At 47.7% G+C, this 22,008-nt stretch overlaps 1 protein-coding gene and 2 long non-coding RNA genes across 4 annotated transcripts in view; 2 read left to right on the top strand and 1 right to left on the bottom strand.

Annotated features, from left to right (window-relative positions):
• Nucleotides 1-17,106, bottom strand: part of LOC137206752 (uncharacterized) — a 37,028-nt gene extending 19,922 nt beyond the window's left edge. Inside the window, exons 1-4 of one of the 2 annotated variants that reach the window (XR_010934820.1) lie at nucleotides 16,845-17,106; nucleotides 16,246-16,328; nucleotides 13,872-14,087; nucleotides 11,540-11,676 (exon numbers count right to left, since the gene is read on the bottom strand). This is a non-coding gene — a long non-coding RNA (uncharacterized lncRNA). Of the gene's footprint in view, nucleotides 1-11,539; nucleotides 11,677-13,871; nucleotides 14,088-16,245; nucleotides 16,329-16,844 lie in introns of those variants that run through there. The other variant, XR_010934821.1, reaches the window with a different exon arrangement.
• On the top strand, nucleotides 11,408-12,353 carry LOC137206753 (uncharacterized). Its single transcript, XR_010934822.1, has 2 exons — nucleotides 11,408-11,545; nucleotides 12,201-12,353. It is a non-coding gene; the product is annotated as an uncharacterized lncRNA (long non-coding RNA).
• An 18-nt stretch (nucleotides 17,107-17,124) lies between the features above and the next one.
• On the top strand, nucleotides 17,125-20,835 carry FIS1 (fission, mitochondrial 1). Its single transcript, XM_067705818.1, has 5 exons — nucleotides 17,125-17,283; nucleotides 18,136-18,268; nucleotides 19,619-19,695; nucleotides 20,083-20,188; nucleotides 20,524-20,835. Exons 1-5 carry the CDS (start codon nucleotides 17,239-17,241, stop codon nucleotides 20,619-20,621), a joined length of 459 nt encoding a protein of 152 aa, XP_067561919.1. The 5' UTR covers nucleotides 17,125-17,238; the 3' UTR covers nucleotides 20,622-20,835.
• Nucleotides 20,836-22,008: the final 1,173 nt, after the last annotated feature.

Below are 22,008 nucleotides of genomic sequence, written 5' to 3'. Positions count from 1 at the left end.
CTGTGGTCATCATTTCACGATATTATATACACATATATAGGATCATTGTGTTGTACACCTGAAACTAATATCATGTTATATGTCAAGTATATCTCAATTTTTTAAAAAAATTTATTTACCACCTCTGAGTCTGTCTTCTAAATCATGGCCTGGTAATGTTTTGCTATCTTTGTTAGGTCTTTAGTGTTTTCAAAATGCTTTATTAGATGTCAGCTAGCATTTTAGTTGCCCTCAGTGGGAAGGTTGGCCTGAATAACCTAGGAAGTGGAAATGTCCACAGCATACAAACACCCTGTTCACTCTGTTTAAGATGACCTTCTCCACCTAACGAGCATATCCTTTATGACCCAGCCAAAACTTTCTCAAGTCTTCTAAGAAGAGTTCCCAAAGCACTGCACACACTGCACCGTTACAGGCTTTGTGTTTCTCTATTGTTGGTATGAGTCTCAAGAAGTATGGTCTGTGTCTTCTTCATTCATAAATCATCAGGCACTGAGTTTGGTCGAGGACATGTAGACACGAACTTTAGTCCCTGACCTCAAAGGAGTCACAGCTTTTAAAAGAGAAATAGAGAGATTTATAATTATACATGATGGGAGCTGAGAGAGCTGGGAGCAGAAGAGGCTGCAGAAATCCACAGGAGAGACGCCTCACTGAGACCAAGAGGGTATCCCAAGAGGGATACTTGAGCTTAATCTTGAAAGACATCTAAGAGTTAATGGGCCAAAGAGGGAATTAGCCCTCAGCAAAGGGAGCTATCTGTGCAAAGGTCCAGAAGTATGAGAGATCCTGGTGTAAGTAGAACAGTTATGGGAGGTGAGACAGGACCAAGGAAATCTGAAACTGAGCAGTGTCAGGAACTGGTCTGCTGTTGAGAAGATTCTTCTGGTAGCAGGGAGCAGACAGCCCATGCAGTGCGGAGGGTAGTGACCCAAGACCAAGAGCAAGTCGACAGCAGAAGTGCTGCTGAAGTTACTAATCGTCTCTGTCCTGTATGTCAGTCTCTCCTCTGCTGGCGCTTTCCCCACTGGTACTTGACCATGTGCAGGTCTCTTTCAATTAATGATTAATGACAATAATCAACTAACTATAATAAATACATATATAAAACTGTACCCACGTGTCCTCCTCTATCTGCCACCTATCTCGTTTCTCCAACCAACCTCCTCCGTCCCCTCTAACTGGACCGCCACAGCACTTCCCTTTTTGCTAAATCCAAGCAATCCTTTTCTTACTTGCCTTTGCAGCAGTCTGTGACAATATGGACCCTTCGCTTCTTAAAACTCTTTCCTTGGCTTAGGCATTCATATTCCTGGTTCTCCTCCCATCTCTTGGGCTACTCTTCAACCTTCACTTAAAAGGGTCTCCGACTGTCTCCCTAAGCTCACCTCCTTCTCACTCTCCAGTCCAAGGGAGAAACTGCTTTCTTCCCATCCTGATGCTGATGCTGCTTGGATCCCCACACGCTGCACAGCACATCCTCCTGATTTCTAAGCCCATCATCCCCAGCATGTGGGTGTCTACTCTTCTTCCGCCACACATCCTGCCCCCTCACTCTCTGCACCCGCTCTACTTAGCAGACCTGGCGATCCTACCATCAAATATCTCTGGCATCCATTCTCCACCCTCCTTGCTTAATCCAGACCCTCCCTAAATCACTCCTCACAGGATCAATGCATCGCCCCATCTTTCCCTCAATATCATTCTCCCTTGTGCTGCCAGAGTGATTTTGTTAAGACATAAATCTGATCATGCTAGTCTCCTGCTTAGAACTTTCAACAGCTCCCTATTGCCCACTGGATGAAGGCCCAGCTCCTTTAACTTAGCACACAGGCCCTGCATCATCTGAACCCTGCTGCCTCTCTAGCCTCATCCCTCATCCCCTGCCATTCCCTGATAACAGTCCTTTATGGAAACCCTTTATGATTTATTGAGCACCTATTTTTTTTCAGGTAATGTGCATTATTTCATTTGATCCTCAAAACAACAGTATGAAATGGTTATTATTATTTCCATCTTAAAGATGATAAAAATGAGGCTAAGAGATGTTGAGAAACTCGCTCGAGGTCATTCAGCTATTAGGTACTGGACCCGGTTCCAACTGGGAGCCGGACTCCAAAGTCATATTCTTAGCTTTCACCCTAAACTGTGCTTGATCCCTTTCTATGCCTGGCCAGCTACTCCTCAGCTTCCAAAACTCAGTCCTGCCATCACCTCTTCAAAACTTGGCTTTAACTTTCTTGCATTCAAGACCCCTCCCCTCTGTGCTCTCATCATCAGCATAACTGAATGAGAACACTCTGCCCATCATATTGTAATAATTGCTTTACCATTTTCCCTCACTAAACAATGACTTTGTGTTGAGAAGGGTCTGGGTTTTTCCTTATCTTTGTAGTTCTCGCACTTGACATTATACCAGGCACGTGGTGGGTCCTAAATAAAGTTTGTTGGGTTTTTTTTGCCTGCGTTGGGTCTTCATTGCTGTGTGCAGGCTTTCTCTAATTGCGGTGAGTGGGGGCTATTCTTTGTTGCAGTGCGCGGGCTTCTCATTGTAGTAGCTTCTCTTGTTGCGGAGCACAGGCTCTAGGCGCGTGGGCTTCAGTAGTTGTGGCACGCGGGCTCAGGAGTTGTGGCTCATGGGCTTAGTTGCTCCGCGGCATGTGGAATCTTCCCGGACCAGGGCTCGAGCCCATGTCCCCTACATTGGCAGGCGGGTTCTTAACCACAGGGAAGTCCCCTGAATAAAGTTTTACTGTATGGAATTCCTGGCTCTGCTACTTGCTAGCTTGTGGAAACCTAGCAAAGTTATTTCACCTCTTTGTGCCTCAATGTTCTCACCTGAGCTTGTGTCTTTTTCTGGAAAATGGGTATAATAATAGCCACCATGGAGAGTTGCTGGAAGGATGAAGGGAGAATTTATCTGCAGGCCAGTATACAGTAAGTGCTCAAAAAGTAATGCCTGTTATTAGACTGTAATATACACTTTCATGAAGGTTGGCTTCTCTACCCCACCCTTAGGGCTAAACACCTTTATTAACATTTCATGCGAATCAACTGGGACTGGGCTCCTGCCCCACCAGCCCTGAGAGGCTGCAGGGTGTGTGGCCAGAGGAAAGACCCTTCCCCACACCCAGAGATCCCTGCAGGGTTGTCAGGGCCAGCTAAGGGGGCCGCTCTGGACGCTGAGAGCTGAGGGGAAGTGGGGTGACCCAGGTCTGGCCAGAGCAGGGGAGGAAAGTTCATTGGGGCTCACAGGTCTCCAAGTCTAGCCCCTCACTGAGCACAACAACTACCACCCCGCGTGCTTCAGAAAGGGCACCGAACGAAGCCCATCTCTGTGCTCCTCCCTCCAGCCCCTCCAGACTCACCAAGTGAGGGAGCTCCCCACCCCCTGTCCCCCGCAAATCCCTGCAGCGGAACACCAGGTAGGGTTATCGGAATGGTGAGGGGCCACAGAACCCTGGCGATCATAGGAGGTGTGCAAAGACCTTTGTTTTAGTGCCTTTTGGAGTTAAGCTCCAGTATCTGAAAAACTCTCTCTGCACTCCACACTCAGAGAGAATGGCAGAAGCCATCAGAGAGGCCAGGGGTGCACAAGGCTTGCCTGGGAATCAGGTCCAGAGAGGCCAGGGGTGCACAAGGCTTGCCTGGGAATCAGGTCCAGAAGGCTCTGGAACAGAACCCAAGGGAGGATTGCATCGTGCACTTACCAAGGCTTCGTAAAGAAGATTTTTGTGTAATTAGAAAAAGAAACGAGTTTTCTCATGCAAAATGACTTTTGCATGTTGTATTAGTTTGCCAGGGCTGCCCTAACAAAGTACCACAAACTGGGAAGGGTTCCCAGTTCTGGAGGCTAGAAGCCCAAGATCAAGGTGTTGCAGGGTTAGTTCCTTCTGAGGCCCCTCTCCTTGAGTGGTACGTGGCCATCTTCTCGCTGTGCCCTCACACTTCCGCTCTGTGTGTCCGTGTCCTAATTTCCTCATCTTCTGAGGACACCGGTCATATTGGCTAATGGCCTCATCGTTAACTTAATTACTTCTTTAAAGATCCTATCTCCAAATACAGTCATCCTGGGAGACTGGAGGTTAGGATTTCAACACATGAATTTGGGGGCTTCCAATTCAGCCCATAAAGCTCAGGCAATTCCACATTGAACAAAGAGCTTCCAAGCACATACAGATTTATCTAAACTCCAAAGTTCTTTGGGCTTTTCCACTGCTTTCATCTTCTCTCAGCTGTTAAATCAGGAGAGTCCCAATGTTTTAAAAATACCTTCACAATTTTGACATTTAGGAAGGCTCAATGTCTTAGCTGGCTCTCAGATTTGCCCAGCTTGATATGATCTCATTTTTTTTCAGAGGAAGCAGCCTCTGCTCAGCTTTTAGTCACAGCTGGCCTTCTGGAACATCCTTTCTAGCATCTGAACACTTCCAAGTGGTGGGAGGGGATGTTTTCGAGACTGGAACATGTTGAGTAATCTAGCTCACGCAGACATTCTTCTTCAAGAAGGACTGAGCTACCTAACTTTTTACCAGAAACAGATGATTGTGCGTCAGAATTACTTTTTTAAAAAGCTGATCTACCACGTATCAAAAGAAATATTAGTGCATAGGAAAACTGCTGTGGACCGAGAACCAGGAGACCTAGGAGCTCTGAGAACGTTACTTCACCTCTTTAATCTTGTTTTTTCACTTAAAACACGAGTGGCTGGATTAAAGGTCTTCAGCTCATTCCTGCTATAAAATTCTAAACGTTAGATATGAAACAAACATGTAGCTCTCATCACACTGGCATCCTCCCAATTCACCCTAAAACTACAGATTAAATTCGGACCTTCGGCAGAGTTACCCAGCTACTACTCATCTCAGATATTCCTTAGCAACGCAGAGACGTAGCCCCCGGGAGGGGCCAGGTTTACAGGGCACAGCCATGACCAGGCTGCAGTGATTTAGAGCCAGCAGGCACGATTCTGTCATGAGGCCTCCCCAGTTAACCAAAACAGATTCTTCTGACTTGGCCCTCATGCTTTCTCAGTGTCTTATGGAGCCCTTCCCCATGACGTACAAAGGTCCTTGCTTTCCTATAGTTATTAGTTTTAGGATCTTTTGAAAACTATGAACCCATTCTTCTCCCCCAAATGTATTTGCATATATGTGTATACATTTTTTCCCACATACAATTTTGTGGAGTTCACGAACCCTTTCAAAGCCCAAGTGTAGATACTGTCACCTACCCCCAGGTCAAGGACCCTGGATGTCTGCTGGACTATTAGGGAGCAAAGAGGATGGTGTGTTCAGTGACCAACTTCATTCTACTCTTATAAAAACAGAGCTCAGGGTCTTCCCTGGTGGTGCAGTGGTTGAGAGTCCGCCTGCCGATGCAGGGGACACGGGTTCGTGCCCCGGTCTGGGAAGATCCCACATGCCGCGGAGCGGCTGGGCCCGTGAGCCATGGCCGCTGGGTCTGCGCGTCCGGAGCCTGTGCTCCGCAACGGGAGAGGCCACAGCAGTGAGAAGCCCGCGTACCGCAAAAAAAAAAAAAAAAAAAACAAAAACAGAGCTCAGCTCAAAACAGATAGCAAACTATTCTAACTATTAAAAGCATGGCTATTTCTTTGTCAAGCAATTTATGAAATTTTAAAAAATATTTTGGTTTTCAAACTATTGTACTTGTGTTTTATTTTTATTTATTTATTTATTTGGCCAAGTGGCCTGCAGGATCTTAGTTCCGCGACCAGGGATCAAACCCAGGCCTCAGCAGTGAAAGCACCGAATCCTAACCACTGGACTGCCCAGGAACTCCTTGTACTTGTGTTTTAAAAGGTGTTTTACGTATGAAACTTCACTTAACAAGAATACTGATTGTGGCTATTTAGCTCAGGGTATGAATAATTCCTGCAGCTCTTGGTAGATTATGGTTAGAAATCTTTTACCTACCCCTGCCCTGCAATAAATATTTTTGCTTTCTTCAACAGTAGGTGTCAAAGCAGCTAATTTTGTTGCTCTATCATTGTGTAAGTTCATACTTATGAGGAGGAAATCACTGAAAAAGGCTTGAAACTAACGATCATTTTGCATGAATCATGCATAGTTTATTGAATAAATGAAATTAAAAAAGGGTGTTTTATACTTTTGAATAATGTCTATAGAACAATGAATGTGTGAATGTATGTGTAAAAACAATGAATGCTTTAATGAAAAACATTTACATTTAAAAATATACTTTGCATCATGTTTTGTTTAATTACTATCTTAAAGTAAATGTGACCTATGTCACCTCCTCCTATTTCCCCAGGTTATCAGAAATTGATGGTGCCTTCTCACTATACTACACAGGTTTCAAGGGAATAATTAAATTATTTAAGTGAGCTGACAACTTCCAAGCATCTTTTTTCATACTGATTTATCTACAAATAGTCACTACTTTAGTAAAGAACATTCCTATTACAAAATGACCCTCAAGGGTTTTTATTAATTAATACTAACCCAGGTCAATTTACAGTACTTGAAAGTGATAAAACTACACACTTTAAAAAAAAAGAAAAAAACTCACAACTTTCAGTGAAAGACCTGCCATAATACTCTCCTCATACACTAATTAGTTTGAATTCATGTGTGAAATTAAAGTGTAGCAACCAGGAAAATAAAGCAATGTAAGTGAGAAATCGGAATAATAATCTAGAATATCCAATAAATTGGATTATTTTTAATATCATGCTAGTATTGTTTAGGGGAGTGTGAAATAATAGAAAATAAATGTATCGGTCTCTGCCCCCTATTCCTGGCACAGAGCTCCTAAAACCCTTGTAATTTCTTAATGAAAGCACTAGGAGCGTAGGAGCATCTTTTGTTCTGATGTTTGGTGCTCGACCCTGGTTCCTGACACAGGGTTCCTAAATCCCTTGGAATTTCCTGAGTGATAAGAGCGTCTTTTTTTCTAATAGGATGACTCTTGGTGGGTTCCTGAAGGAGAGGCTTGTTACCAGAAAGACCAAGACATGATGAGAAGCCTAGAATTTTCAGCCCCACCCTCATTCTCCAGAGAGGGGAGATGGGCTGGAAGTGGAGTTAATGACCCATCATGCCTACATGAGGGCGCCTCGCTAAAAATCCCAAATGTTTGGGGTTCACAGAGCTTCTGGGTTAATGCACAAGTCCATGTGCCAGGAGGGTGGTGCACCCCCAACTCAAAGGGAACAGAAACTCCTGAGCTCAGGACCCCTCCAGACCTCAACTTACGTATCTTCTCATCTGGCTGTATTCTTTATTATATAATAAACTGGTAAACGTGTTTGCCTGTGCTCTGTGAGCTGTTCTAGCAGAGTCGAATCCAAGGAGGGATGCTCATGGGAACCTTCACTTTGTAGCCAAGTCAGACAGGAGTTACAGGTAAACTGGGGAACTATCACTTGAGACTGGCATCTAAAGTTGGGGGGGCCAGTCTTGTGGGACTGAGCCTGTCACCTGCAGGGTCTGTGCTAACTCTAGCGTCAGAACTGAATTGAATGGTAGGACACCCAGCTGGTGTCACAGAGAATTGCTCGGTGTGGGAAAACCCCACACATCTGGTGTCATAAGTGCTGCGATTGTGGTTGTAGCATGAGAGTAAAAGAGAGACCCAACAGGAAGAGTGAGTCTTACACAGGCGGTGAGCCTGGGACTGAGATTATAGAAGAAATAGATGACATAAGATATGAGGAAGTTATACCCTAGGTCTTCAGCAGGCGGAGAGTGATTCAAAAGTTTAGTGAAAATATTATTTCTCAACTACCCTAATGAAAGCATTATCATTTTAAAACAAATTCCATGCTAACCAGATAGGTCCTCTGATAATTGACCTGATTTCTTTGAAAACAAAAGCCCTATGTCCAGACTGGGGCTTCCCATCTTTAGAGAGATGCAGCCCTTTTATTTTCCCTATAGCCGTGTAAGCTCCGTGGCATGTTGTTGGTCAAGATCAAGAGAACAGAGATAAGGGTTTAATGATTTAAATGTATAAAACGTTTTCACTCCTATAATGTGCCAATTTGTTACACTCCCTGCTGTTCAGATAATCCTGGCAAACTATACAGAAAAAGGCAGTTCAGCAGTTGTGAGCCTGGAAATAGACAAAGTAAAGCCTTCAGATGACCATAAAGGGTCCTACTGATGAGAATATGTGGACAGTGTATCTTTCTTTTTATATATGACTGACTTATTTCACTTAGCATGCCTTCAATGTCCATCTATGTTGCCGAAAATGGCAGGATTTCATTCTTTTTTTTTACAGCTGGTAGTATTCCATTGTGTATGTATCACATCTTCTTTATCCATTCCCCCATATCTTGGCTATTGTAAATACTGCTGCAATGAACACAGAGGTGCAGATAGCATTTTGAATTAGCGTTTTTGTGTTCTTCAGATAAATACCCAGAAGTGGAGATAGAAGGGTCACATGGTACTTCTATTCCTAATTTTTTGAGGAATCTCCATACCATTGAATAAAAGTGGCCAAAGTGGCCTTGTCTTATTCCTGATCTTAGAAAACAAGCTTTCAGGGACTTCCCTGGTGGCACAGTGGTTAAGACTCTGTGCTCCCAAAGCAGGGGGCCTGAGTTCGATCCCTGGTCAGGGAACTAGATCCCACTGCCACAATTAAGAGTTTGCATGCCACAACTAAGGAGCCCGCGAGCTGCAACTAAGACCTGGCACAACCAAATAAATAAATTAAATTAATATATTTTTAAAAATAATAAAAACCATTCACTTTAAAAAAAGAAAAAGAAAACAAGCTTTCAGCTTTTCACCTTTGAGTATGATTTTAGCTGTGGGTTTTTCATATATACAGGCTTTCTTATGTTGAGGTATGTTCCCTCAATACTCACTCTGTTAGAGTTTTATGATAAATGGGTGTTGAACTTTGTCAAATGCTTTCTATGCATCTATTGAGATGATGATATGATTTTTATCCTTCATTTTGTTAACGTGATGTATCTTGTTGATTGATTTCTGGATGTTGAACCGTCTGTGCATCCCTGGAATAAATCCCTCTTGATCACGGTCTATGATCCTTTCAATGTATTGCTGGCTTCAGTTTACTAATATTTTGTTGAGGATTTTAGAATCTATGTTCATCAAGGATATTGGCCTGTAGTTTTCTTTTTTTGTGGTGTCCTTGGCTGGTTTTGGTATCAGGGTGATGCTGATAAAATGTGCTGATGAAATGTAAAATGTGTGGGGAAGGTTTCCCTCCAACTAGATATTCTACTTCTTCTTCTGGCAGCTGGAACTCATTGCTGAATTAAAAACTCACTGATCCAGAAATTTCTCTTGCCTCTTTCTGATTTTTGCCTCCTTCCCTTTTCCAAATCCTAAGACCAAAGTGGTAAACAGCAAAGGCGATGTCATTCCCAGAACAGACAAGTAGGAAAATCACACCTAAATAGTTTAAGGTACATCTGTTGTTTGTTGGGGGGGGGGAACTTTGTCTGTTATTGCCCTCTGAAACTCACTCATTTGGAAGAGGCACTCCAAATAAATTAAATGAAATTATTCATTGTCTAAATGAATGGCTTTATGGATAATCACCATGGCTGAGAGGTAACATTGCTGTGGTAACTACCACTGCAGCCCTGTCTTTTCCACTTCAGTGGCCTGAAAGAGTAAAGTCATTTCTCCATATGCTTACCACACCTCCCCCCATTCCTCATTTCTTTTAAAGTCTTTTTCTGCCCCTGTCACACTAGTGAAATTATTCTAAGCTCTCTAGGCTCTGATAACTATTATAAAATGTTTATTATGTGTGCCAAGTGTTTTACAATCATTATCTCATGTTCCCTCCTCATAACAGATTCACTAGGAAGGCATTCGTATTTTCATCCTGATTTTTCAGCTGATGAAACTGAAGCTTAACTAGATAAGGCAAATTGATCACAGTCACAAATCTATAGAGAAATGAGGCTCAATTTGACTTTTCCGCTGTCCAGTGGTTCTCAAACTCCAGCGTGCATCGGAACCACCTACAGCATTTGTAAAAATACCGACTGCTGGGCTCCATCCCCAGGTATCCTAATTCCGCAGGTGTGGAGCCGGGCTCGATAATTCACATTTCTAAACAATTCTCAGGTGATGCCCATGCTGCTAATCTGGGGGACCGAATTTAAGAACCACTGTTTCGGGACTTCCCTGGTGGCACAGAGGTTAAGAATGTGCCTGCCAATTCAGGGGACATGGGTTCGATCCCTGGTCGGGGACAATCCCACGTGCCAAGGAGCAACTAAGCCCGTGAGCCACAATTACTGAGCCTGCGCTCTAAAGCCCGTGAGCCACAACTACTGAGCTCCCGCGCCACAACTACTGAAGCCCATGCACCTAGAGCCCCGTGTTCTGCAACGAGAAGCCACCGCAATGAGAAGCCCACGCACCGCAAGGAAGAGTAGCCCCCGCTCGCAGCAACTAGAGAAAGCCCGCGCGCAGCAACGAAGACCCAATGCAGCCAAAAAAACCCAAAAAACCAAAAAAACCCACTGTTTCACACCCTTGCTCCTCAAAGTGTGTTGGAGAATCCACAGCAACGTCCTCCGGGAGCTTATTAGAAACCCAACATCTTGGGCCTTACCCTAAACCTCCTGAATCTGACTCTGCACTTTTAACAAGATCCCAGGTGATTCATGGGCACGTTGTGTGCACTCATCACATACTTTCGAGCCAAGACAGCCTCTAAAGGAGGCAACAGGTAAATTTTAATTTACAGTGGGCCTCGCTGGGGCATGGGTTAGAAAGCAGGACTTCATTCAGCCCGGGGCACAAGGGCGAGTTATGAGGTTCGAGGCTCCCAGGCCTCGGCACCGCCGCCTCCACCTCTCAGTCGCGCCGCGCCCCGCCCCTCCCGCGCCCCGCCCCTCCCGCGCCCCGCCCCTCCCGCGCCCCGCCCCTCCCGCGCCCCGCCCCTCCCGCGCCCCGCCCCTCCCGCGCCCCGCCCCTCCCGCGCCCCGCCCCAGGCTTCTCTCGGCTCCGCCTCCCTACGGAGGGCGACTACTGCGCAGAGGCAGACGCCGCACCCTTCCCCCTCGGGGCTCCCCGGATCCTCCGGATCACCGAGCACTTCTCCTAGAGCAGCCCCTGAGGAGGTGCCTGTACCCACTTCTCCCATCTTCGGGTGCCGACCGAACCGCCACCCGGAAGTGCAAACGTCTCCGAGGTTCTTAGCGTCTTTTTTAGAACGCCTGCCGTTACTCTTTCATTCACCCCACGAACGATTCTTGGGTGTCTGCCCTTTGGCAGAGAGATGAACAAGACACGGCCCCTGTCCACATAAAGGATTGTAGGACTCGGTGATAAATGCTGTACCTCCTAGGGGCTGGAGGCGCGGGGGCCGGATAGAAGAAAGATGTCCCGGAGGGTAACGGCCCTGAGCCCGGCTGCTAGTTGCGGGCCACGTAGGGGCTCAGGTGTTTGGTGGATGGAGATCTCCGGTTGGAGAACATTCCGGGTGGAAGAAAGGTGGCCGTCCCACGAAAACTCTTCGTGTGCAGGGTGCGTGGGTGCCTGGAGATGAAGCTGGAGAGGTAAGCAGAGGCGATCCTGAAGGGCTTCGTATGCATAAGAAATTTAAACAATGTCCTGAGTAGTCTAGACGGTATTTTAATCAGGAGACGATAAGTCTGATTTGCACTTTAAAATGCAGCTGGCAGCCAGGCTGGGTTGGAGGAGGAAAACACGTTTAGGCTGTTAGAGAATGGCGACAGAACGGAGGCAGAGATCACCTCTGCCTATGTATTTATTCGTTAGCTGTCTTTTCTCTTCCACTAAGATGTAACTTACATGGGGGAAGGAATATGTCTGTTTAGTTCATTTCTCTTACCCAGCACTTAGAAGGGTGCCTGGTACACAGTAGACCCTTAACAAATGTTGGTTGGATGGATGAATAAATCAATTTGCGGTTGATAGGACTTTCTAACTAATTAGATAGTAGATGAAAGTGGGAAGTAGAAGAGACAGATCACTGAAGATTGGAAGAACACAAGTAGTGGAACCCTGTTTAGTGGGTGTTTGCTGAGAACTTCTCCTGGGCTGACCACTGACAAGATGCTGTAAGGCAGAAGTCCAGAACAAGCTCCAATTTCTGGTGTAGTCAAGGGAGGGAATCTGCCACCAAGTACCACTTCTAGGTTTTAGTTCCACCAACAAAAAAATGTCCGTTTCTTTTCTGCCCACTCACAGGACTGAATTTGAGAAGTACATACTTTGTTTTGTATTGAGTATTATCGGCCACAGACCTAGAATCCAGATGACTATGACTTTAAGGCTGTTTATTATTATATTGATGTAACGTAATATTGGTGCGCCATCATTTAATAAAACCATTCCTTGGTGCATTTTTTGTTTGTTTACCTTCGCAGATATGCAGGAATGAATTATCTTTTTTTCAATAAATTTTCTTTATTCAGCATTACATTTTTTTAGATTTACCATGTTGATAAATGTGTCTGTACTTCATTTTCAATGTTCTATATTCATTTCTATGTGTATATACCATAAAGTATTCATTCTTAAATTCATATAAAAGGTATTTGGGTTGTTTGCAGTTTGAGGGTTTTTTTTACCCCTGTGCAAGTTTCTCACTGATGAATAGCTGGCAGTGGAATTCCTAGATCAGAGGTATTCATCTTTTTTTTTTGAATTTTACTTTTTTATACAGCAGGCTTTTTTTTTTTTTTTTTTTTTTTTTTTTGCAGTACGCGGGCCTCTCACTGCTGTGGCCTCTCCCGTTGCGGAGCACAGGCTCTGGACGCGCAGGCCCAGCGGCCATGGCTCACGGGCCCAGCCGCTCCACGGCATGTGGGATCCTCCCGGACCAGGGCACAAACCCGTGTCCCCTGCATCGGCAGGCGGACTCTCAACCACTGCGCCACCAGGGAAGCCCAGCAGGTTCTTATTAGTTACCTATTTTACACATATTAGTGTATACATGTCAATCCCAATCTCCCAGTTCATCCCACCACCACCACCACCCCCCGCTTTCCCCCCTTGGTGTCCATACATTTGTTCTCTACATCTGTGTCTCTATTTCTGCCTTGCAAACCAGTTCATCTGTACCATTTTTCTAGATTCCACAGATATGCGTTAATATACGATATTTTTCTCTTTCTGACTTACTTCACTCTATATGACAGTCTCCAGGTCCATCCACGTCACTACAAATGACCCAATTTCGTTCCTTTTTATGGCTGAGTAATATTCCGTTGTATATATGTACCACATCTTCTTTAAGGAATGAATATCTTCATGTCTTTTCTTTCTTTCTTTCTTCTTTTTTTTTTGGCTTTTGTTGAATATTTTTTCCTCACAGGAGTAGATTACTAGTTAAATAATATTTTATCTTATAGCTCTTACTATATATTGCCTGATTCTCTTCCAAAAAGTTAATCATGGCAACAACAATATCCATTTATGCAACAGTTACAAATTGAGTATCTACTGGCGCTAGGCATTGAGCTCCAGGAGCATAAGATGAGCAAGATAGACAGACCCTGCCCTCCTGTCGCTTCTAGTCTAGTACAGGAGGGTGGCATTTATCAGCTCATCACACAATAATTAGAAACTAACACATAGTGTGAACTAAAAATACAGGCCGCTTGCCAAGAGGCAGAAACCAGTTTTACAACAATCTCAGCAGCACTGGTGGTGGTTTGGGGGGTTTTGTTGTCAATTTTACTACCGTATTTTACTAAAAAAATGGTTTGTCAGGATTGTTTTGCCTGTTTTGAATTAATCTGAATTTTTCCTTCCTCATTCATCTACTGCTTAAGGGAAGTCCTCTACCATGCAAAACCAAAAAATTACAAATTTACACCTACATTTTTTAAAGATGAAAAACTAGAGAGTACTTACACACTTGTCATATCCTTTCTTTCTATTTATTCTTTAACTGACTCTTCATCGCGGAAGCTGAAGCAGGACTCGGGTTTGAATCCCAGCTCCTCCACTTCTAGCTCTGTGACCTTGGGCAGATGACTTAAGCTTTTTGAGCCTCTGTTTCCTTATGGATCAAATGGAGCTCATACCTTCCTGGTATGATTTTGGACCACAGGTCATGTGTGAGCATTCCTTTATGGGGGAAAAGAAGAGACGAGAGCAGAATAAAGTCTCTGGCTCCTGGCAGATGTTATTACCACACCCAGACCAATACTTGTGTGGCTCACAAAAACGCAGGGCAAACTAAGAAAGGAAGGAGCGGGTTATCGTTTTATATTCTGGAAATGTAGGACTGGTAATGCTCTGCGTCTCTACAGGAGACCTCACCTAGTCTGGATGCCAGGGAAGGCCTTCCCTAAGGAAGAGCCTTAGCGCTTAGAACTGAGGGTCAGTAGGAGCTCACCAGGTCACTCAGGGCACAAACCTATCTGTCACCCTACCTCCCTCTCACACATCCGATCCATCAGCAGAGCCTGCTGACTCTCCCTTCTGACCATATACCCTGAACCCCTTCTCCCCCACTGCTGCGGCGGTAGACCAGGTCACCACTGCCTCTTGCCTGGGCCACCACAGCAGCCACCAGAGGGATCCCTTTATGATGGATCATTTCACTGTGTTGCCCAAAACCCTCCAGTGTTTTCCCATCACTCATCAAATTAAATCCAGATTCCTTCCCAGAGTCTACAAGGCCTTACATGATCTGCCCCTGGCTACCTCTCTGCCCTCATTTTCTCAACAACCCGTGTGCGTTCCTTCCTTAAGGCTTTTGCACCTGCCTATTTGTCTGCTTGGAATGCTCTTCTGCCATTTACCTGCATGGCTCATTCACGCCCTTCAGTTCTCTGCCCAGGTGTCACCTCTCCAGGGTGGGCTTCTTTGAGCTCTCCTCCAATAGTATCCTCTTCTTTCACAATCCCTTTCCCCTGCTTTATTTGTTTTCAGAGCATTTTCAACTCCTGCCATTATTGTGTTTTTAGGTATTTACTTGTTCAAGTATTTTTTCTGTTTTCCCCACTAAAATGCAAGTTCCATGAGAACAAGAACTTTATTCGGCACTGATCCCTAGCACTTAAACAGTGCCCGGCACATAGCAGGTGCTCAATGAGTATTTGTTGAATGAATTAAGTCATGAATGAATGGATGAATGAATGAGCCATATAAACAAAGGGAGAGGGGAAAGATGTTCCAGATAGAGGGGACTGCATGTGCAGAGGGCCTGTGGCCACTGGGGGTTTCAGAACTGAAAGAAGGCCTAACAGGGAGAGGCAGTGATGGAGAGATGAGGCAGAGAGGTAAGCACAGAGCAGACTTGAGAGGACCTTCTAGGCTTCGCTACAAGATTTTGGCCTTTATTCTAAGGACAATGAGAAGGCATTAAAGGGTTCCAGATAAATTGAGAATTGTGTTTTTATAAGGTCCCTCTGGCTGCTGGGTGGTAAACTGACAGTAACGGGGCAAGAATGAATGCAGGGGACCAGTGAGCTGACTGTCAGTGTCTCCCAAGGCAGAGATGACAATGGTTTGCATTTGGATGCTGCTTGAAGAAGATGGAGAAACATAATTTGGGTGTAAAATTAACAGGCACTGTTTCTTATCCCTGTGATCCAGGGTGGATGGCTATGCTAACTAGACCAGAGAAACACAAACTCAGACTTAGGATGTCTTCACTGGCACAGAACTGAGCCATGTGAGTAAGGCATTCCTTTTCCCCCACAAATATACATTTAACAAACCCTGATGGAGCTTTTGCCACGTGCCAGGCCTGTGCCAAGAACTGCAACAGATACAAACATGGATAAGGGGCAGCAGGCCACCCGAAGGAAGTAACATCCTGATAGAAATAATGCCCTTTTGGCTTTCTTATATTCCCTGCCTTGCTAGTAGCTGCCCTTTGTGCTCGGTCCTGTTTTCACCCATCTGCTTCGTATTCTGTACATCTTTTTACCCTCTCTGCTTACCTCAAAGCCCAGCCAAAAGTAGCAGCTCAATACATCTTTGAATGAATGTGAATTTTTCTCCTTGACTCTTATGGAGTCAGTTCCCTAAACTGCGGTTTCTCTCGAAGTTTACTGAGCTCATATCACAATAATTTCAACTGTCCAAGCCAAATAGAGAAGAATAACTTGCCAACTTAACTCACAAGGCTATTATGAGGAAAGAAAAAAAAAAATCAAGGGGTCTTGCAAATGTGAAAGGTGTTTGGATGACAATCCCCTGCACTTGCCCTGCCGTCATTACTACTGTCGGCTTTACTTCCTGTTTATTCAACGAATATTTCTGGAACATTTACCTTGTGCTCGGAGCTGGAGATGCAGATAAACAAGATACAGTCTCTGCTCTCATGGAACTTACATTCACATGTGTACTGGAGCACTGTGGGTCAAGGTAAAAAGAAATTTGAAAATCACTACCTACCCAGTCCCATCACTGTACAGAACACAGATGCCAGAGTGGCGTGCAGCATTTCCCCTTTCCATGCTTTGTTGCTTCTCACTGCCAAGCTCCTTATCGTCCATGACCCCACATGGCAGGCCTTTCCCCCTTGGGTTCACCCAGAGGATGCTTTATTAAATAATATTTAGAAGACTGGACCCTCTCTGCAAGCAGTGGCAACCGCTTTTCTTTAAATTCCCATTGATAGCATCCCCCATTATTATGTATTCCAGTCCTGGGTGTATAGTTAACATATCTGTTCTCTTTCCTCTTGCATTATAAGAGTCAGCCGGGGCCCTGGAAACCCTGGTACTAGTTATGATTTTCTTGCAGGCACTGAAAAATCACGTAGCCTCTAGGGTCCTAGATATCTGGGAGGGGAGAACTGGGGCGGGGGGGAGCGAGGGAGGGTTATACTGGTTCCTAAAATTATGGGATTCATGCCCAGTTCCCCACCTTCTCTTTTCGCTGTTTTCAGTCTGGGGGCTAACCACCAAGACATAGTCTCAGAGTTTAGTGAGGCAGCCTCCGTACACGGAGGCACACGCAGGGTACCCGGGAAGACGGGCTTGAAGACAGGTCCGGCACCGGGTGCGGCCTGCGAGCCGTGGGCGAACGAGAAGGACCTGTTGGAGCATGCGCATCAGTGATCCCCGCTGCCCCGCGGCGGCGGCGCGGGGGACGGGGTGGGGGCGGGCTCGCGGCGGCTACGTGAAGCGATTGGCTCTGCGCAGCGGAGGGCGATCCCGCTTCCGCCGGGCGCCGGAAGTAACTCCCCGCCCCGGTCAGTGGGCCATGGAGAAGGTGGCACAGTAGCGTCTGAGTTGTGAGCATTGCGGGGCCGGCGGCCATGGAGGCCGTGCTGAACGAGTTGGTGTCTGTGGAGGACCTACTGGTGAGGCCCGGCCCTAAGGGAGGGAAAAGGAAGATTCGGAAGGGCGGGCCCTGAGGAGAGCCCGGGTAGGGGCCAAACCCTCTTCCCAGCATCAGCTTTGCCTAGGGAAGTCGAACTACGGCTCCCGGCAGCCCCTGCAGCGTCCGGCTCCTGCCCAGAGGTTCCAGTTTGCCCCGAAGGCTAATGGGAGATGTAGTTTCCTGCGCCACCACGCCTCAGCCTGGGGGCCTGGAGTTTGACGGGTGCTGAGTGCATGCAGGAGCTAGGAGGTCAGGGTGCGGGCACCCGATTTTCAGTGCTCCTAAAGTGGCAGGGGGAACACAATGACCACCTTAAACTTTCATATATTAGTCACAGTCCGGCACGGTGCTAATGACCTTTCAGGGGAGATCTCAATCTTTGTAGCTCTGGTAGGAGGTAGGCACTATTTTTATTCCCGTTTTTCAGATAAGAAAGGGTCCAGATCGGCAGGGTGGGGATGGGAGAAGCAGTCTCCGACGAGGGACTGCGTGGGCTGTTGTTGAGCAGTTCTGACAGCGTGTTTACTGTTCAGCCTTTCGGGGTCAGCTGCTCCGGGAGCGGTGCCTGGAGCCGCCAGCAGGTGGCATCTCCAGTCGGTACCACTAGGGGGAGGGAAGCAGAAGGGGGCCAAGACAGCCCGCCACTAAGAACCAGAATGCCTGGGTCCCAGAGATGGAGATGGCAGATCCTGGGGTACCAGACCCCAAGACCCGCAAGGGAAATGTGGCAGAGGGGAAGATGCAGAGTAACGGGGAAAGGGACACCCAGGTCCTGCTACAGTGTGGCTTGCTCCCTTCACCTCTAAATGACTCCTCTCCTCTCCTATGGCAGAAGTTTGAAAAGAAATTTCAGTCTGAGAAGGCAGCAGGCTCAGTGTCCAAGAGCACGCAGTTTGAATATGCCTGGTGCCTGGTGCGAAGCAAATACAACGATGACATCCGTAAAGGCCTTGCTCTGCTGGAGGGTGAGGTGCTAGGCTGGCTCCCCAGCTCTCCCCTTCCCAACTGCCATCGTCCTCAACCACTGTTGGCCTGGCTCACTCCCTCCATCTCAAGTTCGGGGATCCTTTTTCAGCATGGGACCTCACAGTGCAGTCACCTCACAGTTATTTACCAGTAAACGCACTGTAAAATAAGGGCTATACTTAGCCTGACTTCCACTGTACTTTTGGCTTGCCAGCTCATCGATGATGGTTTTGCCAGACAGAGTCATAGCATGTCAGTCCCCACTGGACTTTGGTGATCTGGTAGTCTAGACGTAAGGAAAGTGACTTGTCTCGGGTCACACAGCTGGTTGATTTATGGCTGAATTGGGACTAGAAGCTCCTGCTTGTGTGTCCCAGTCCCATGCTCTTTGCTCCCCACCCCCACCGTGTTGCTTATTTAGCAGCTTTTGTTGAAAACCTTTTGGGGGGGGTGGGTGTGGAAGAAGTACAGAAGACGGTTCCCAAAACCTGTGAGCACATGGTGCTTTTATGATCAGAATCCTATTTGCTGCTGGTTTTGGATGGGTCACCATTTTTCAGAGGCCACAATACTTGACCTTTAAATTTCTCTGTACCCCCTTTCTCTTGGTCAAGTAATGGTGTATAAGCAAGCACTGTACTAGCCAAGGATGCCTGTTGCAAATCCATAAAAGTAAGACTCTTCCTTAATGCAAATCATCTCCGCTTCCATTTGTCTATTTCTCAGGTTTCCTCTACAGCAGGGCACAGCTGTAGAATTGGTCTCTAAACATTGCCAGTCTAGTTGAGGAGACAGTACAGACACTTGGGAAGATGTGTAAACACCTGCAAAACCACTTAGCAGCAAATTCTAATGCAGAGTACAACTGAACACATGAGCCTCTGGGAAGTCACTGAACTAAGAGTCAGGTGGGGTCTTTCAGGGAGGGGTGACTGAAGGTGAGTTTGGAGCTGTCTTTTTAAAGGGGGAAGGAGCGCAAACTGATTTTGAACACAATTCTGTCAGCAAGCTGCTGCAGTTAAAATACACAGCAGATGCCACAGCTGAGTAGAGATGCCTTTTGGCTTCTCTGGTGCCTTGATTTCCTTTCAGTTCACTTGGATGAACCAAAGTTGACTGTAGTGTTGATACCGGGGTGTGGATACTGGGGCATTGGGGCAGCTGGGGTTCATGCTGCCCCAGAGCTCTGGCTGGGAAGCCCGGAGTGACCGGAGCCAAAATGGAGGCTCAGGACAGTGACTTTCTCCCAGGATCTTATAGGTATTCAGGGAGTGGAGGGGGTCTCTGGGACACAGGCACTAGGAAGGGAGAGAAGGGGTTTTTACCCTCTTCCCTCCCCCCCTCCCTAGAGCTGCTGCCCAAAGGGAGCAAAGAGGAGCAGCGGGATTATGTCTTCTACCTGGCTGTGGGCAACTACCGGCTCAAGGTAAGGCGGAGAGCTCCTTCAGCCCTTCCACCCCGCCTGGGTGGCCGAGCTCCCTCTCGTCTCTCTCTCCCACGTCACAGAGGTGCAGGGTGATAGCAGGATGCTGAGGGAAGGTGAGAGACAGAGGATCCGATGCCGAGGGTGTGGGGAGCAGTGTGACGTCAGCAGTGGGGTGCAGCCCCAAGCCTTGGGCTGTTATCTCCCTTGGCTTATCAACCCCACACAGTTGGGGTGGTTTGTGGACTCTACTCCACTGGGTGGGGCTGGAGGGAGGGAGGGGGTGGAGGTAGAGGGAAGAGCCCTGGGGCCAGCGGAGGGAAGGCCCTTCTGATGGGTAGGAGGAGGGATAGAATTCTGAGGGGGGTGTGTCATTCTCCCTGAGTGTAGGAATATGAAAAAGCCCTAAAGTATGTGCGAGGGCTGCTGCAGACAGAGCCGCAGAACAACCAGGCCAAGGAACTGGAACAGCTCATCGACAAGGCCATGAAGAAAGGTGAAGGCCGTCCTCTCTGCCCTTCTCCCTCCGTCTCTGTCCACTCCCCACCCTCGTGTCTCCCTGGCCCCCAGCATCCCCAGGTGCCTCTCAACTGTTAAGTCCTCCTCCTTCCCTCGTGCCTGGGCCCTCTGGTCTCTCTTCAGATGGTGCCTTCCAAGCAGTTCCTCTCCAAACCCCCTTCTTTCTCCATCCCTCAGGGGTCCCTCACCCCATGACTCCAGATACAGAGGCACATCCTCTGTTGAGGAGCGGCGGGCAGCAAGATGGTGGCCGAGGTCCCTGCGGGGACTAGGTTTTTGGACTCGTGACGGTCTCCCTTTTCCTCTCCCCAGATGGTCTAGTGGGCATGGCCATTGTTGGAGGCATGGCTCTGGGCGTGGCGGGACTGGCTGGACTCATCGGACTTGCTGTATCCAAGTCCAAATCCTGAACGAGACGGCGTCTCTGCCTCTGCCTGGGGACAGACACGTGGAGCCCATGGAGGACACTGGAAGAGAGGCCCACCCATCCTCACCATCCCTTTCTTCTTCTGCACCTGTCACTGTCCTCTGACCTTCAACCTCCTCTCCCCTGGGACCTGTCCCCTAGCCCCAAATCATGTGTTTTGGGATGAGTGTAAATAAAATTGGGCTTTGGCTTGGGAACCTCTGTGTCTGTGTTGAGGAAGGGGCAGGTTCTGTTGGGCCCAGGGGTGGGGGTCATGCATGGGCCTTCCCTCTCTGTGCCCTCCTACTCCTGCCCCCCAGGCTGGTGTGGGGTTCTCCTTTGTCCGCTGAGCTGCCCAGCCCCTACACGCTTCCTCTCCGCCCCCCCTACCCCGCCCAGCCCAGCCCAGCCCAGCCACGTCCTTGAGCAGTGGCAGGCAGCATAGGGGCGTGCCCTTTGCCTGGATGTAGAATCCTGAGAAAAAGCAGTGACCAGAGGCGGAAAGGGCAGAGCTGAAGGGACACCATCTCCTCTGACCCACTCAGCTGCCTCTCAGCGTGTGGAGTTTTCCACACCAGGGGGGCCCCCACTCAGTTTCCTCCAAAACCTCCACCCTTCCCTCCCTTTGTCTTCCTGCGCCCTCCCCTTCCTCCCCCCGATCCCACTCCTTAGAGGAGAGGGGCCACTGGTTGGGGGAAGGAAATGGGCATTTGGCGTGGAGTCGGCAGAGGTCTTGGGAGAGGTCAGGAACCCAGGACATCCCAGTTGCAGAAGGAAGGTCGGGACCCAGTCCCCACACAGCCTGCTTTGCCCAACACCCGGCCGGTGCCAGGCTCAGCACGGGCCTGCCTTGCTTCACTGCATTGCTTCACTGCATACTTCTCGTTCCTCAGCCCAGCTTGGGGGGGATTGGGGCGGAGGCGCCCGGGGGAGCACAGAGGAGCCTGACACGGGGAGGAGGGGATGGGGGACTACACCTCAGCGCAGTGATGCCCATGTGACCGCCTGGGTGTAGGACGGGCCCCTTGGACTGAGCCCCAGCCTCACTTGCCAGAAGAGAACCAGAGCTGCCCCAGCCGTGGCCTTGGGGCAGGAACTGAGACCGTCTGTGCCGGGCCAGGTGCTCAGCCTCGGTTTGGGGTGGGGACCCAGAGGTTTCTAATCTCTCATAATTAATAGAGCTGGTGACAGTTCTGATAACTCTTTGCTTTTTAGTTTATCAGAGGATCACGTCCCGGGCTTGTGATTTAGGCCCCTTAGCAGCAAGATCAAGCTTCTTGCCGAGAGTCAAAGATCATCCCGACAAGGGGGCAACTTCAAGTTCAGGAAGTTGAAGTCTGGGGGAAAGCAACCTCCTTTGGCCTCACCCTGGCCCTTGGGCGCCCAGACCC

This window comes from Pseudorca crassidens, chromosome 15 (assembly GCF_039906515.1).
Source record: "Pseudorca crassidens isolate mPseCra1 chromosome 15, mPseCra1.hap1, whole genome shotgun sequence".
Lineage (NCBI taxonomy): Eukaryota > Metazoa > Chordata > Mammalia > Artiodactyla > Delphinidae > Pseudorca > Pseudorca crassidens.
The sequence above is the reverse complement of the archived record's forward strand: the minus strand, read 5'-3'. Positions and strand labels throughout refer to the sequence as shown.

Coding starts and splice junctions, on each gene's coding strand:
- FIS1 (XM_067705818.1), top strand. CDS start 17,239: ATGGAGGCCGTGCTGAACGAGTTGGTGTCTGTGGAGGACCTACTG. Junction 17,284..18,135: donor TGTCTGTGGAGGACCTACTG/GTGAGGCCCGGC, acceptor CTCCTATGGCAG/AAGTTTGAAAAGAAATTTCA. Junction 18,269..19,618: donor AGGCCTTGCTCTGCTGGAGG/GTGAGGTGCTAG, acceptor CCCCCTCCCTAG/AGCTGCTGCCCAAAGGGAGC.